Consider the following 15,565-nt stretch of genomic DNA (forward strand, 5'->3'; position numbering starts at 1 on the left):
ACAGCTCACAGTTTAGAGTAATTTGGCTGTCATCTTTGGCCAGAAAAGTAGTGATATAAAATCTCACTAGGTTCAGCTAGTGTTAAACTTCTGAAGTCAAGGCTAAGTAAACTTTAGTTGCCACTTAAATGTATTTGATGTTGACATCGAGTGCCCGAAATGGAGAAAAGTCTTGTTCTCCTTTTGTGAACCCTGCCTTTGTGAGCTCAAAAAGACAAACATAGAGTACCAAATGCCTTTGTAACATTGCAAGTTCTTGATGTCGATATTGCCATTTTTTGCTATGTAGCTTTATATTTTTTGTTTCTTGTTTCAAAATGTGAAGTAAAAGTTGATTGTTATCATCTCACAACGTTTAGCTGCAAATCCTTGGAAGTTTCAAATTGGTATCCCCTGATTCAAAGCATTATTCTTCTCCTCAAATCTTGAGCACCATTTCTGAAGTGTTTGTAGTCATGATTTATAGGTTACGTAAAATAATGTTTAAAAACTGCAGGGTCTGAAATGTATCAACAGAATTTCAAGCTAAGGCCAGACATCAGAAGATAGGGAAAATTCTGCTAAGGCACTGCTGAAAATCTTTGTATATGTTACTGATAGTTAGAAGTTTTACAAGTTAAGAACTAAATGTATCTGAGAAAACAAGAGGTACAGTTAGTAAGTTTGCAGATGACACCAAAATTGGAGGTGTAGTGGACAGCGAAGAGGGTTACCTCAGATTACAACAGGATCTTGACCAGATGGGCCAATGGGCTGAGAAGTGGCAAATGGAGTTTAATTCAGATAAATGTGAGGTGCTGCATTTTGGGAAAGCAAATCTTAGCAGGACTTATACACTTAATGGTAAGGTCCGAGGGAGTGTTGCTGAACAAAGAGACCTTGGAGTACAGGTTCATAGCTCTTTGAAAGTGGAGTCGCAGATAGATAGGATAGTGAAGAAGGCATTTGGTATGCTTTCCTTTATTGGTCAGAGTATTGAGTACAGGAGTTGGGAGGTCATGTTGCGGCTATACAATACATTGGTTAGGTCACTGTTGGAATATTGCATGCAATTCTGGTCTCCTTCCTATCGGAAAGATGTTCTGAAACTTGAAAGGGTTCAAGTTGCCAGGGTTGGAGGATTTCAGCTATAGGGAGAGGCCGAACAGGCTGGGGCTGTTTTCCCTGGAGCATCGGAGGCTGAGGGGTGACCTTATAGAGGTTTACAAAATTATGAGGGGCATGGATAGGATAAATAGGCAAAGTATTTTCCCTGGGGTCGGGAGTCCAGAACTAGAGGGCATAGGTTTAGGGTGAGAGGGGAATGGTATAAAAGAGATGTAAGGGGAAACGTTTTTGATGCAGAGGGTCGTGTGTGTATGGAATGAGCTGCCAGAGGAAGCAGTGGAGGCTGGTACAATTACAACATTTAAAAAGCATCTGGATGGGTATATGAATAGGAAGGGCTTGGAGGGATATGGACCGGGTGCTGGCAGGTGGGACTAGATTGGGTTGGGATATCTGGTTGGCATGGACGGGTTGGACCGAAGGGTCTGTTTCCATGCTGTACATCTCTATGAGTCTATGACTCTATGAGTTCCCTTGATCTTACAAAGAGAATAAAGGCCCAGGATTCATTGGCTTTGAACAACAACAATAAACTTTACAACATTAGAACAGGAATATGATCTACAAATATGTATCAATATCTACAACTTTTATTCTAATATCCAGAATTAACCTGATTTAACAGATAAACTGTGGTCTAACATTCCACAGGGTACATCAAACTGTGGTCAAGGTACATCCCATAGATTTCTCAGTTATCTCCAGACTTTAATCTTACTAAACTCTACAAGAGATTCCAAATTTGTCTCTTTCAAAGACCTAGCTTTTGAACTCTTTCAAAAGCCACTCAATAGTTGACTGCCACATTCCTGGGACATTGCTCCCAATTATTGGAAACCATACTTATAGGCAGCAGTGAGTTCCCACACTTCCTCAGATTTCTCAGGTACCCTGGCCCCAACACTTAGCTGTCTATTAACTCCTAGAATATCTTCCTGAGTTCTTACAGCACAGACATATCCAATTGCTCTTCCTCAGATTTCTCAGGTACCCTGACCCCAACACTTAGCTGTCTATTAACTCCTAGAATATCTTCCTGAGTTCTAACAGCACAGACATATCCAATTGCTCAACCTTTCACTGAGTTCTCACCATACAAAAGTTAGTTTTGTTGGATAATTCTACAGCAGTCCAGCTTAATAGTTCTTTACAGCATGGAGCTTGCTCCTGTCTCCTTCCTGCTCTAACTTCTTGTAATCTTTAAGTGTTTACTATGGTGAAGGATATAGAAGATATAGAATGTGGGGAAATAGATGGTAACATCTTGAAAAATGTCCATATTACACAGGAGGAAGTGCTGGATGTCTTGAAACACATAAAAGTAGATAAATCCCCAGGACCTGATCATGTGTACCCTGTGGGAAGTTAGGGAAGTGATTACTGGGCCCCTTACTGAGATACCTATATCATCGATAGCACAGGTGAGGTACCAGAAGTCTGGAGGTTGGCGAACGTGGTGCCACTATTTAAGAAAGGTGGTAAGGAAAAGCCAGGGAACTATAGAACGGTGAGCCTGACATTGATAGTGGGTAAGTTGTTGGAGGGATTCCTGAGGAACAGGATGTACATGTATTTGGAAAGGCAAGGACTGATTAGGGATAGTCAACATGGTTTTGTGTGTGAGAAATCGTGTCTCAGAAACTTGATTGCATTTTTTGAAAAAGTAACAAAGAGGATTGATGAGAGCAGAACGGTGGACGTGAGCTATATGGACTTCAGTAAGGTGTTCGACAAGGTTTCCCTTGGGAGACTGGTTAGCAAGGTTAGATCTCAAGGAATACAGGGAGAACTCGCCATTTGGATACAGAACTGGCTCGAAGGTAGAAGACAGAGGGTGATGGTGAAGGATTGTTTTTCAGACTGGAGGTCTGTGACCAGTGGTGTGCCAGAAGGATCAGTGCTGGTCCACTGCTTTTCGTCTTTTATATAAATGATTTGGATGCGAACATTGGGAGGAATAGTTAGTAAGTTGACACCAAAATTGGAGGTGTAGTGGACAGCAAAGAAGGTTACCTCAGATTACAATGTGATCTTGATGGGCTGAGGAATGATAGATGGAGTTCAACTTAGATAAACATCTGGTGCTGCATTTTGGGAAAGCAAATATTAGCAGGACTTATACACTTAATGGTAAGGTCCGAGGGAGTGTTGCTGAACAAAGAGACCTTGGGTGCAGGTTCATAGCTCCTTGAAAGTGGAGTCGCAGGTAGATAGGGTAGTGAAGAAAGCGTTTGTTATGCTTTCCTTCATTGGTCAAAGCATTGAGTACAGGAGTTGGAAGGTCATGTTACAGCTGTGAAGGCCCCTTTTGGAATACTGTGTGCAACTCTGGTCTCCCTCCTATAGGATGTTGTGAAATTTGAAAGGGTTCAGAAAAGATTTACAAGGATGCTGCCAGGGTTCGAGGATTTGAGCTATAGGGAGAGGCTGAACAGGCTGGGGCTGTTTTCCCTGGAGCATCGGAGGCTGAGGGGTGACCTTATATAGGTTTATAAAATCATGAGGGGCGTGGATAGGGTGAATAGGCAAAGTCTTTTCCATGGGGTGGGGAAGTCCAGAACTAGAGGGCATAGGTTTAGGGTGAGAGGGGAAAGATTTAAAAGAGATTATTTGGGGCAACTTTTTCATGCAGAGGGTGGTATGTGTATGCAATGAGCTGCCAGAGGAAGCGTTGGAAGCTGGTACAATTCCAACATTTAAAAGGCATCTGGATGGGTATATGAATAGAAAGCGTTTAGATGAATATGGGCCAAATGCTGGCAAATGGGACTAGATTTATTTAGGATATCTGGTTGGCATGGACAAGTTGGACCGGAGTCCATTTCTGCGCTGTACGTCTCTGTGAGTCCATGACTCTAACTGGTCTGAGTGATACTAGAAATGTTTTGAGTTACCGTTTGAGCACAATGCCAGCCCTTGTCATCAGGCAAAACAAACCATAATAACTCGTGGGAACTGAGGGTGCTCGGAATGTTACCATGTTTACAATGTGCTGGCTTACTGCACAAATTGCATGTAACAGCTCTTTGCAATTCTTCCCCCTTGGACCCATATTTGAAAATTGAAAATTGCTGCAACCCCTTAAATAAGAACAGTGAGGGGAGGCAGAAGGAGATCTGGAAGAGCAGTTGGTAGGTGGGAGTCATCGGTTATAGCAGGAGCATAGTTGGTACTTTTTATTCATTTTACTTTTATTCATTTTACTTTTTATTAATTTCTTTTTATTCGTTTGTATTCATTCATGGGATGAGGGTGTTGCTGGCCAGGCCAGGATTTATGGCCCATCCCTAATTGCCCAGAGGGCAGTTAAGTGTCAGCCACATTACTGTGGGTCTGGATTTAGGCCAGACCAGGTAAGATTGGGAGTTTCCTTCCCTAAAGGACATCAGTGAACCAGATAAGTTTTATGGCAACCCACAGTGGTTAAATTATCACCAACTGAAGTAATGAATCTGGAGTTGAAAACTAGACTCAACCGTTGATTGTGACTCCAGACTCAGTAAAGTGGTTGTCCCTTAAATGGCTTTTTGTAAACCTTCCATTTCAAAGGCAATATGCACATCTTGTGAAAGAATAAAAGAAAACAATTACACCCGGGGACCCGCCAACCAAATAACCACCATCCCCCAGGGCTTAAATCTCCAGAGGATTGAGTCCAAATTCCAGCAGTTTTTGCTTCTGTTCAGAATGGAAACTCGTTGCTGTCTTTTCCCAGTGGAGTCTGGCTGCTTCCATCTTGTTCAGCAGCAGGTCCAGGCTCTCCTGTATTGTGGAGGGCAGGCAAAAGACAGACAGACAGACAGAGAGAGGGGTCAGTGTGTCTCAGTGTTCACAAAGCCCCAGCCTGATACCGCATGAAAGGATCCCATTCAATCACCTAGGCGTTTGGTTGCGGTTTTATGAGTTAACAGGGGGAGCAGAGGAAGGATCTCTGAGAGATCTCAGAGTTCCAAAATGGCAAGGAGAAGTCCGGATGTATATTGGAGAATTATAATTTTACACAGTGTTACGTTTTGATCTAGAACACACTACCCGAAAGGATTTAAGAAGTAGATTCAACACTAACTTTCAAAAGGGAGTTGACCAAATACTCACCTTTTCAAGGCCAATACTAACTTTCCCAGCGATACCTAAAATCCACGGACAAACAAAGGCAAAATCTCAGGACTGACAAGCCAGAGGAGGGAATGTGGGATTAATTGTCTGATTTACTCATCCCTCTCTTGAAGTACCTGCCAGACATGTCTGGGCGAATTGGCTTGTTTTCAGTTTGGGGTTCTGATGTCAGTGAGATGGATCTTGAATACGGCATGTAGAGATAGCAAGAAGTAGGAAGAGTTTACAACACAGGGAATTGTGTTCAGGAGGAGTCTGGGAAAAGCTCACTGAACAACTCTCAAGCTGCTTTATTATTTAGATTAATAAATTCTTGATCTTGCAAGGAATCAAGAGCTACGGGGAGAGTGGGGGCGTGGAGTTGAAATGCCCATCAGCTGTGATGGAATGGAGGAGTGGACTCGATGGGCCTAATGGCCTTACTTCCACTCCTATGTCTTATGGTCATATATTCAACTCCTTCAGTAATTTCTGGATAGAGGGCTTAAAATTATGAAAGTGTTAGTTAGGATAAAGAGAAGATGTTTCTAATATGAAGGGGTGCAAAACTAGGCCATAAATATCAGATAGTGACTGATTAATCCAATTGAGAATTTTATGCATAAAGTGTAGGACACGCTGTCACAGGGAGTAAGATGAGGTTAAATAGTAAATTTAAAGAGAAGTTAGATAGAGACAAGAGGGAGAAGGAGAAACTGATAGGGTGAGATGAAGAAGGGAAGTGAGGAGAGTCTACATGTGGATTGTAAATACTAGCATAGACCAAGTGGGCCGAACGGCTTGTTTCTGTGTTGTACTTTGCCCCCTAGCTGTCCCATACATTGAACTACTAAACCCGGATGTGTCTGAGTTTAGTTAGAGATACAGAAAAAATTGGAATGACACAGTCAGAATTCACTTTTCAGGTGCTTGGGGCATCCCAACAATGAAATTCTTTAGAAATGTCATTATGGAGATCCAAGATGGCGGTGACTCAGCAAGTCTGAGTCTATAGTGCTCCTCCCAAGACCTAGGCAAAGTGGGCCATCCTCCCCCACCACACTCACCAAATCAACTAAAAATAATTTTTATTTAATGGTAATTAGTGGTTCAGTACTAAATTTATACAGTTCCATCTCCTGTAAAAATGACTAGGGGGAAAAGAGCCTGCAGTTCTCAGCAAGCAGGACCCCCTCCCTCACCCTCCCCAGCTGCAGCAGAGGCGTCCGCAGCCGCCCCGGGGACTTACCTACAGTGGCGAGCCTCACGGAAATAATCTCCAAACTCGACGCAAAGATCGATGCTTTCATAGAAGAGTCCCGAAGTCGGTGGAATTCATTCTCGACCGCGCTACAAAAGCACAGCCGCGACAGCGAAGAAATCGAATGCCAAGTCGGAGGGGTGGAGCTAAAGGCCGCGACCTCCGAGGCCGTTGCAGAATCAGCCGTGGATCGGGTTCGGACCCTCAGCAGCAAGTCCGGACCTTAGAGAACCACATTGACGACCTCGAGAATCAAGGTTGTCAAAAAATATTCGTTTGCTGGGCCTTCCCAAACGGGAAGAAGAAGGTGGCCAGCTTACAAGGTTCCTTGAACAGTGGCTTCTGCAGTTATTGAATCTGGAGGCTGGATCAGGCCGGGTAAGGGTAGAATGGGCCTACCGGGTTGCAATACACGGGCCCAGCTCAAACCAGCGCCCCCGTCCGGTCCAGTTCCGGTTGCAGAGCTATAAGGTGAGGCAGATGCTCTTGGAAGCCTCCAGAAATCTTGGGAAAGATCCACAAGCTATGGCTCATAAAGGATCCAAGATTATGTTATTTCAGGACTTTTCCACAGCTTTGGTTCGAAAGAGGAAGGCGTTTGATGAAGCAAAGAAGTGTTTAAGGGATTTAAACATTCAATACTCCTTGCACTACACAGCTATACTACGCTTTAGCCATGAAGGGTCCGTGTTTAACTTTGGATCACCGGAGAAGGCCAAGGAACTTTTGGACACTCTTAGACAAATTATAAGAGTTAATTGATGTTGTTTTACCCTACCCCCACCCTGGTCAACCCCCCCTTTTTTTCCTTTCATTATCTTACTGTTTAATATTATCTCCGGGGGGTGGGAAGAAGGACTTATTTATTCATCCTTTACTTAGCGATTTCCTTTCCCCCTTTTTTTAAATATAGGCCAAGGAGTCTAGTTTATGTAGATGGGGGGAAGGTGGTTACCTTATCTTATTTTATCTTTGTCCTTGGGAGCGGGGTTGTTTTCCCCTGTTATTTTGTATTAATATATTTAATTATTATTTGCTGAGACTGTAATTTTATAGTCATATATGTTCATATACGGTATTAACTTTACCAAATATATCCAGGTGTTGGTGTGGGTGGAGGATAGGGTAGTCACTGTTAGTTCTAGTTCAGTAGTATACTTGAATTTTCTTTATCCTATCGTGGGGTGCCTGGGTCAAGGGTGGAGCACTGGTTGGGAGAGGTTATGATGGGTTTTTTGGAAAGGAAGTGATGCCCCTGGGAATAAGGGGGAAGATCTCCATTTAAATAAGTTTTATTTTTCTTTACTATTTAGAAATTTTTTTTATTATATTGATCTGAATGTACTAAAGAGCTTTTATTTTTGTAAATTTTATGTGCTCTATGCTCGGGATGTTTTGGATAAATACGGGTTTTGTTGTGATCTGATGTTAACACATTCCGAGCATGTATATCACTGCTCAATTTATGTGTTATCTGTTGGATTTTTTTTCTCTCTTGAATAATGTAAGAATTTTAATGATACACTCTGGTTAGTTGTAAGTTAGATGAGTAGTTAGTTGAGTTTTGTCTTTTTTTTTCTCTTGTTTTTTTTTCTTGTTTGATAGATTTTGGTTATGATTTATTTAAGATTTAACTGTATATCAGTGTTTATACTTGGGTCTTTTTTTTAGTTTTCTTTTGTAAACTTGTGGAAAAAAAATTTAAAAAAAGAAAGAAATGTCATTATTTGTAATGATGTGAATTCAGCTGGCAACTTGCACACAGCAGTACCCCAAAAGCAGCAGTGGCCAGATTAATTGAGAGGTGAATACTGGCTCAGACACCAGGGAGAAACTCCCAGGCCACATTTTTTGAAATGGTGTTGTGGCACGTTTCATGTCTGACTGAGAGGTTTCATGACCTTGAGCTGACAGCAGTTCAGAAAGACAGCAGCTTTTAACAAAGCTGTCCTCTGAAATGGACAACAGCCAATCAGTTCAGGGATAGGTCTTGCCAGCACTGCTTACATCCTGTGGAAGAATTAAAAATACTAACTCAGATATGTATCCCTACGACACAGGTGTGTTTATCACTTCCTGACATGGCTACTTACATGGAGGATGGCCTCATACTCAGTCTCCATGTTGTCTATCTTGCTCTGGAGTTCTTTGATGGTGGAATCCTTCTCCTTGATGATGTGCAACTTCTCCTCCTGAGTCCTTGCTAATTGCTGCTGACATGATGCTGAAAAGAAAATAAGTGACTGAATTAGTTCAGGAAATCTTCACTTTCACGGTTCCCCCTTCTCTCATTAAACCAAAATTGTAACAAAGTTCCATGGTACAATCAGCGTTACAAACTCCAGGACAACCCAACACATTCCCAGCACAATCCCAACATATTCCCAGCACAACCCTAATACATTCCCAGCATAATCCCAAGACAGATCCAGCACAGTCCCAATCCAATCCCAACACAGTCCTAGCAGGGTCCTAGTGGATTTAGTTAAAAGTCACACAACACCAGAGGCATCTCCATACCAGTGGATTTAGTGTGATCAGGTTAGGCTGATTTTCAGTAATTTAGTTTTGGACAAACATTAATTTGGCCACAAACGCTAAACATACAGTCAAGTTACACACACACATACACTACAGATAGTCACACATACACAAACAGACAGGTACACATATACTTCCAATGCTGACACTGCTCTGTGTGGTGTTCATAGCACTCACTGAGTTGTTGCTGCAGGTGACTGATCTCAATCTCCAGCTGATGTACTCTCAGTTCCATGTCTGCCCTCATTGTCTTGTACTGACGAGTCATGTCTGGAATGAAGAGAGATGAAGATGACTGCAGTGGTGTAGGGACTGTTTACAACATTCACTTCAAACTTGATCATTTGTGCTCCCTCTCAGTAGCAATCAGCTCTGTTTGGGGAGCTTGCTGTGGTGACCGTGTCTTGTGCTGCTGCAGCTGTATCAATGGTTTGTGTTTCACCCACATGTTCAAACCTGCCTTATCTGATTTCATAGCCAAGATACAGTGAAAAGTATTGTTTTGCTGCTAACCAGACAAATCTTACCTAACATAAGTCCATCAGGGAAATAGAACAGAATGCAGAATAGAGTGTTACAGAGAAGGTGCAGAGAAAGATCAATTCTAATACATGAGAGGTCTATTCATAAATCTGATAACAGCATGGAAGAATGTGTTGGTATGTGTTTTCAAAATTTTGTACCTTCTGCCCAATGGAAAAGTGTGGGAGGGGTCCTTGATTATGTTGGCCGCTTTCCCAAGGCAGCAGGAAGTGTAGATGGAGTTTACGGAAGGAAGGCTGGTTTTCATAATGGACATTTGAGGGATCCAATGCTCTCTAGGGCACTGGGCTTTTATGCTGTGTGCTCAGAGCCTGTGTGGTCTTGATGGACTCCTGATGCTGAGACACTTCTCCAGCTTGTTTGCTCTCTCACCCTCATAACTCTCTATGTACACTCAGAATGTCGTCATACCAAATTTATTTCACTCTGCTAACCCTAACCGTAACTCCTCCTCTGCTCTAGTCTCGATCGCACATTTCTGACTCTCTGTTGTGTCCTGGAACAGACATCTCTCTGAATGGTATTCAGGCGCAGCTTTTGATCGGAAATAATCGGTGACAATATTATTTAGCCCAAAATGGGCTGGTCCAGGTGAGGAGAAGACAGCTGAGGCTGCAGCTGGCCGTCCCTGTAATTAAACCTGGTTTTATCAAACCCTCACCCAATCACAACAACATCTTTGAAATTCTCAGAGGAACTAATCACTAACCTTGAAACTCTGGAATATGTGAGGGGCTTGGACATCCCTTACCAGCTCTGATCCTCTCACTTTGCACAGACCAGGTCAGGCCCCAGGAAGGTCAGTTTGTGACAGACTTGTTTCCTTGATATTCTCAGTGGAGTCCCTGCCTCACTCTGCATCATGGGCAGATGCTAGATTCTGTTTCCATTTATGTCTTACACTTACCGGAGTGGATTGCCTTCTTAACGTCTTGTTCCTCAGCCAAATCATTCTTGAGAAGTTGCAACTTTGCCTTCCACTCTTCTTTAACCATCAAAGCCTGTCTTGCAATATCTTTCCGCAAAACTGGTAATGAAGGATCAAACATTCACACAGTGCCTTTAATCCAACTCTCAGTTTATGCTCATCAAATAAGAAATACTAGAAAATAGTTTATTTTGCCACTTTCAGTTCCTGGTGTTGGCATTCTTGGGCAGGGACAGCACAAGGTTAGATACAGAGTAAAACTCCATCGATACCATCCCCATCAAGCACTCTATGGAAAGAATAGCATGGGGTTACATACAAAGTAAAACCCCATTTACTCTTTAAAAGTTAAAATAAAGTTCCCTTGACACTGCCTCCATCAAATATTCCCAGTTACTGTAGAGGGTTAGATATAAAGTAAAGTTTCCTCTACCCTTTTAAACTGAATGTAAATCTCTCTGTGCTCTTTTAAATTGAAGGTAAGGCTCCATTTTTTTTACAACTGAAAGTAAACAGGAGGTAGAGCCCCCTCGACACCACCTCCATCACACACGCCTAGGACAGGACAATACCGGGCCACATAAAGAGCAAAGCTCCCAGCACGGTTTTAAACTGAATATAAACTGAAAGTAAAGCTCCCTCTACACTGTTCCCATCAAACACTCTAAAGACAAGTTCAACATGGAGTTAGATACAAAATAAAGCTACCTCTACACTGTCCCATCCATTCCAGTGCAACAAATCACATGTCAGCCATATGCAGAATGTAATGCTTAATAATTTGTACTGGAAGGTTATTCCTTGGCCATTAAGAGGAGAGTGGCCTGTCTTTAAAACCTAAACTTGACAAAACAGCTACTGAGTGTGGCTGCTGATGGTGACAGTGAGCTACAGAGAATTACGCAATTGTCAGTGATGGCAACAACAAGGCCTGTGTGAAATTCTTTACTCCAGCCAATCAACACGTCCAATCTATTAACTCTTCAGGTCCACCAACTGAAATTAGTGTCCAACTTTATTTCAAATTCTGGATATAGAATGAATTCTCTTACCCAACTGATCTTTGAGTGACTCAACTTGATGAACTGTTCTCTTGTATTTTTCCTCAACGCTGTCCCCTATAATATGTGAAACAGTGAGAGAGGCACACAAGAGATGTCAGGAATCAGGAGAGTGAGAGAGAACAGGGAGAGAACAACATACAAACAAAAACAAAATTGCTAGATTTCCTATCATTACATAAAATTCCAAATCATGTGCAAATCAGAAATTGGTTTGTTTTGAGATTCTCTTGTCTGTGGCAGCTAGAGATCATAACATGGAATGATTACTGAATTGGCTCATTTCCCCAGGGAATAATTACACAGTATCAATAGCTTTGAAACTAGCCTTTCAGGGAAGTATGGAGTGAAGATAACATCAAATCTGATGCTTCTGTGATGGAGTAGAAAGTCTGGCTGGAAAAATATCCTCACCAGCCCTGGGGCACACTGACTTCAATCAGGAGTGACAGAAGACAAAGTTAAAACTATTCCTTTAATGGATCAACATATGATTTGGGAGCTGGATAGAGGCTGCTTAACCATTCAGTCAGATCATAGCTGATCTAATTGCAGTTACAAATTCATTGATGGTCATTTCACACCCTCATCAATCTATCTCACTCAGTCTAAAAAATATTCAACGACCCAGCTTCTACTGCTTTCTGGAGAAGAAAATTCCACAGACGAATAACCCTTTGACAGAAAAAGAATTACTTCATTTCTATCATAAGTGGGAGATGCTTTATTTTTAAAGCATCTATTTCTAGTTCTAGACCCTAGGAGATGTACATCCTTTGTGCATCTACCCTGTCAAGTCCCCTCAGGATCCTACATGTTTCAATAAGCTCACCTCTCAATCTTCTGATACAGGCCCAACTATTGCTTATAGAACCCTTACATGACTGGTATCAGTCAAGGCTAGCTACTCTGAACTGCTTCCATGATAATATTGCTCTTCCTAAACCAAGAGATCTAAACCATACACAGAACTCCGGATCTGGTCTCACCAATACCCTGTACAACTGAAGTAAAACATTTATATTCCATTATCCATGCAATAATAAAAAAGAACTGAGGTACTCTGAACAGGTTAAACACTAAACAGGACAAAAGACCCAAACAACTACAGACGCTGGAAATCAGAAACAAAAACAGAAATTGCTGGAAAAACTCAGTAGGTCAGACGGCATCTGTGGAGAGAAAGCAGAGTTAACTTTTTGGGTCCAGTGAGTGAAGAAGGGTCACTGGACCTGAAATGTTGACTCTGCTTTCTCTCCACAGATGTTGCCAGACCTGCTGAGTTTTTCCTGCATTTTCAGTTTTTCTTTACTCTGACTGGGTTTTTGTTTCACATCATTTATTGCCTTCTTGTGTATTTTAGAACATATTTGTCAGGCTTGGTTGAAAATGAATCTTGCACAACATAAAAAAAAATAATGTAGTTTCTCCCTAAAACTACATGGGACACACGTCTCAAAATTTAAATAATTTAAAGGTTTTCTTGTGCAGTAAGCAGGTGGTCATTCCGTCAGCCTGTTTGAACAGTGTGATCGGTGCCCCAGTTTGAAGCAATGGTGGAGGGGGAATAGTGAGCCCAGGTTCCTGCTGGATTCGATGATGGATATCAGATTATATGAATCTTGGGACATAGTAATGCAGCTCACACAAAGAGCATGGCTACTGTTGATTTAAGTCAGTCATTTGTTGTGCTAAAATTGTTGAGATTAAACTAACTGACATCTTCTGCCAGTGCAACTCCTCCTGCCTGTGCTCCGAGCCCCCACCGAAATCTCTGCTTCTCATGTTTGGTGGTGCTGTGATAAAATTGGATGAGTATTGATGGAAAGGTACATCAGGTTCATGTACATGGTCCTGAACTGGTGAACCAGAGTGGATCACAAAGGCTCAGGCAGGAAGTGACCAGCTGCATCATTGAGCTTGGCCACATGATGCGTATAAACTCCACAACTGACCCCTTTTCACATCCGTCCCTCCCTCACCCTGAGATGTTATATGATCTGCCAGTGAAGCAAAACAACAGAAATGAAACCCTGGCCATAAAAGAAATAATAATTTAAGCTTTCACTCCAAACTCCTCAAATAATCCGAGATCAATGCTGATCTCACACTGTGGAGCATTACACTGGAATGTACTTGTGACAAAATACCAACTGAGATGTTGCTATTTATTCTGCTCTTCACTCACCTTCTGTTCCTTTTTTCATTTTCTTTGTCTTTCCCTTATTCTTAGGTGGCATTTTCCTCAAATATCCTAAACCTGCAAAGAAGCAAATAAACACGTTCCTGTGAAGGAGGAGGCTGCAACTGGTTGTTACATCTGCCAATATTGACACTATTGCTAACATTTGCAAATTCTCAGGCAGGAGAGTTCAAGTCCAGAGATCCATCGCAGAGATTGCTGCATAAAATCTTGTCCAGCAATACAGAGCAGTATGGATGTAGTGACACACAAGGTTAATACTGAGGGACTGCCACACTGTTGGAGGATCAGTGCTGAGGGAATGCTGTATTGTCAGAGGGTCAGTGTTGAGGGAATGCCGCATTTCAGAGAGTCAGCACTGAGGGAGTGCTGCACTGTTGCAGGGTCAGTACTGAGGGACTGTCGCACTGTTGGTTTTGTCATTCAGATGAGACTCTAATCAAGGCCCTTCTTGTTCTTTCCAGAGAATATAAAGATCCCATTACTTTATTTTGAAAAGTGGATTGGGAAGAATGATTTCTGCCAGCGTTCAGGCCCATATCTGGTAATATCACAAAAACATATTATCTGGACTAATGACATTATTGTTTATGGGAGCTTGATGTGTGTAAATTGGCTGCTTTGTGACTACATTACACAATCACAGAATTGCTGCAATGCAGTAAGATTCAATGTGGCTCATAATGTTCACACTGGCTATCTGAATGTGTAAATCACCCAGTGCCATTCTCCTACCTTCCCTCTGTCATCCTGCACGTGGAACCTTTGACAATTTTGAACCTACTTCTACCATACCTTTGAGCAACTCCATTCCCTGTGTGATAAAACTTTTCCTTGTTTGCTTTTATTTGTTACACAAATTACTTTAAATTTGTGCCCACTTGAACCTTTCATTAATTAAAACATATTCTCTCTGTTTACTCTGTCCAGGTTACTCATGAATTTGAATATTTCAATAAAATCTCTTCTCTGCTTTCTCCTCTCCAAGAACAACAGTCTCAACTCGAATTTAACTTCATAAGTGATCTTAAGAATGACTTCAAAAAGTACTTATTATGCTGATTGTAAATCACGATTGCGTGTTTTGAGACATGCATATGCCTCTCTCCCACCCCGCCAGGATTGGGAAAATGATGGTGTCTATTGTAAAGGATGTAAAGAATGTGCCGGTTGCTGGCTGGGCCAGCATTTATTGCCATCCCTAATTGCTCTTGCGGTGCCTGCATGAACCGCTGCAGTCTATTTTCTGTAGAGGCACCCACAATGTTGTTAGGGAGAGAGTTTCAGGATTTTGACCCAGCAACAAGCTCTTTCCTCTACGGTGCATGGAGAAGACCTGACATGTTTTGTTCTCCCCCTCAAGCTCAAATACATGATTGACCTAAATGCTTATGTTTCTAATCAGGCCGTGACTAACAGAGAATGGGATTCAACCAAAATTCTCTAAGTCAGTCTGGGTGATCTTCGAATGTCCCTCACCTGCGTTCGATAAGGTTCCCCACAGTAGGCTATTGTACAAAATGCGAAGGAATGGGATTGTGGGAGATATAGCAGTTTGGATCAGTAATTGGCTTGCTGAAAGAAGACAGAGGGTGGTGGTTGATGGGAAATGTTCATCCTGGAGTCCAGTTACTAGTGGTGTACCACAAGGGTCAGTGTTGGGTCCACTGCTGTTCGTCATTTTTATAAACGACCTGGATGAGGGCGTAGAAGGGTGGGTTAGTAAATTTTCAGACAACACTAAGGTCGGTGGAGTTGTGGATACTGACGAAGGATGTTGTAGGTTACAGAGAGACATAGATAAGCTGCAGAGCTGGGCTAAGAGG

At 42.1% G+C, this 15,565-nt stretch overlaps 1 protein-coding gene across 2 annotated transcripts in view; it reads right to left on the reverse strand.

Annotated features, from left to right (window-relative positions):
* Positions 1-4,436: 4,436 nt before the first annotated feature.
* The window catches only part of ccdc153 (coiled-coil domain containing 153), a 12,201-nt gene continuing 1,072 nt past the window's right edge, over positions 4,437-15,565 (reverse strand). Inside the window, exons 2-7 of one of the 2 annotated variants that reach the window (XM_043677724.1) lie at positions 13,725-13,796; positions 11,528-11,593; positions 10,455-10,574; positions 9,182-9,274; positions 8,557-8,687; positions 4,437-4,869 (exon numbers count right to left, since the gene is read on the reverse strand). In XM_043677724.1, coding sequence (XP_043533659.1) covers positions 4,741-4,869; positions 8,557-8,687; positions 9,182-9,274; positions 10,455-10,574; positions 11,528-11,593; positions 13,725-13,776 — 591 coding nt within the window. In that variant the 5' untranslated portion in view covers positions 13,777-13,796 and the 3' untranslated portion in view covers positions 4,437-4,740. The other variant, XM_043677725.1, reaches the window with a different exon arrangement.

This window comes from Chiloscyllium plagiosum, chromosome 36 (genome assembly GCF_004010195.1).
Source record: "Chiloscyllium plagiosum isolate BGI_BamShark_2017 chromosome 36, ASM401019v2, whole genome shotgun sequence".
Lineage (NCBI taxonomy): Eukaryota > Metazoa > Chordata > Chondrichthyes > Orectolobiformes > Hemiscylliidae > Chiloscyllium > Chiloscyllium plagiosum.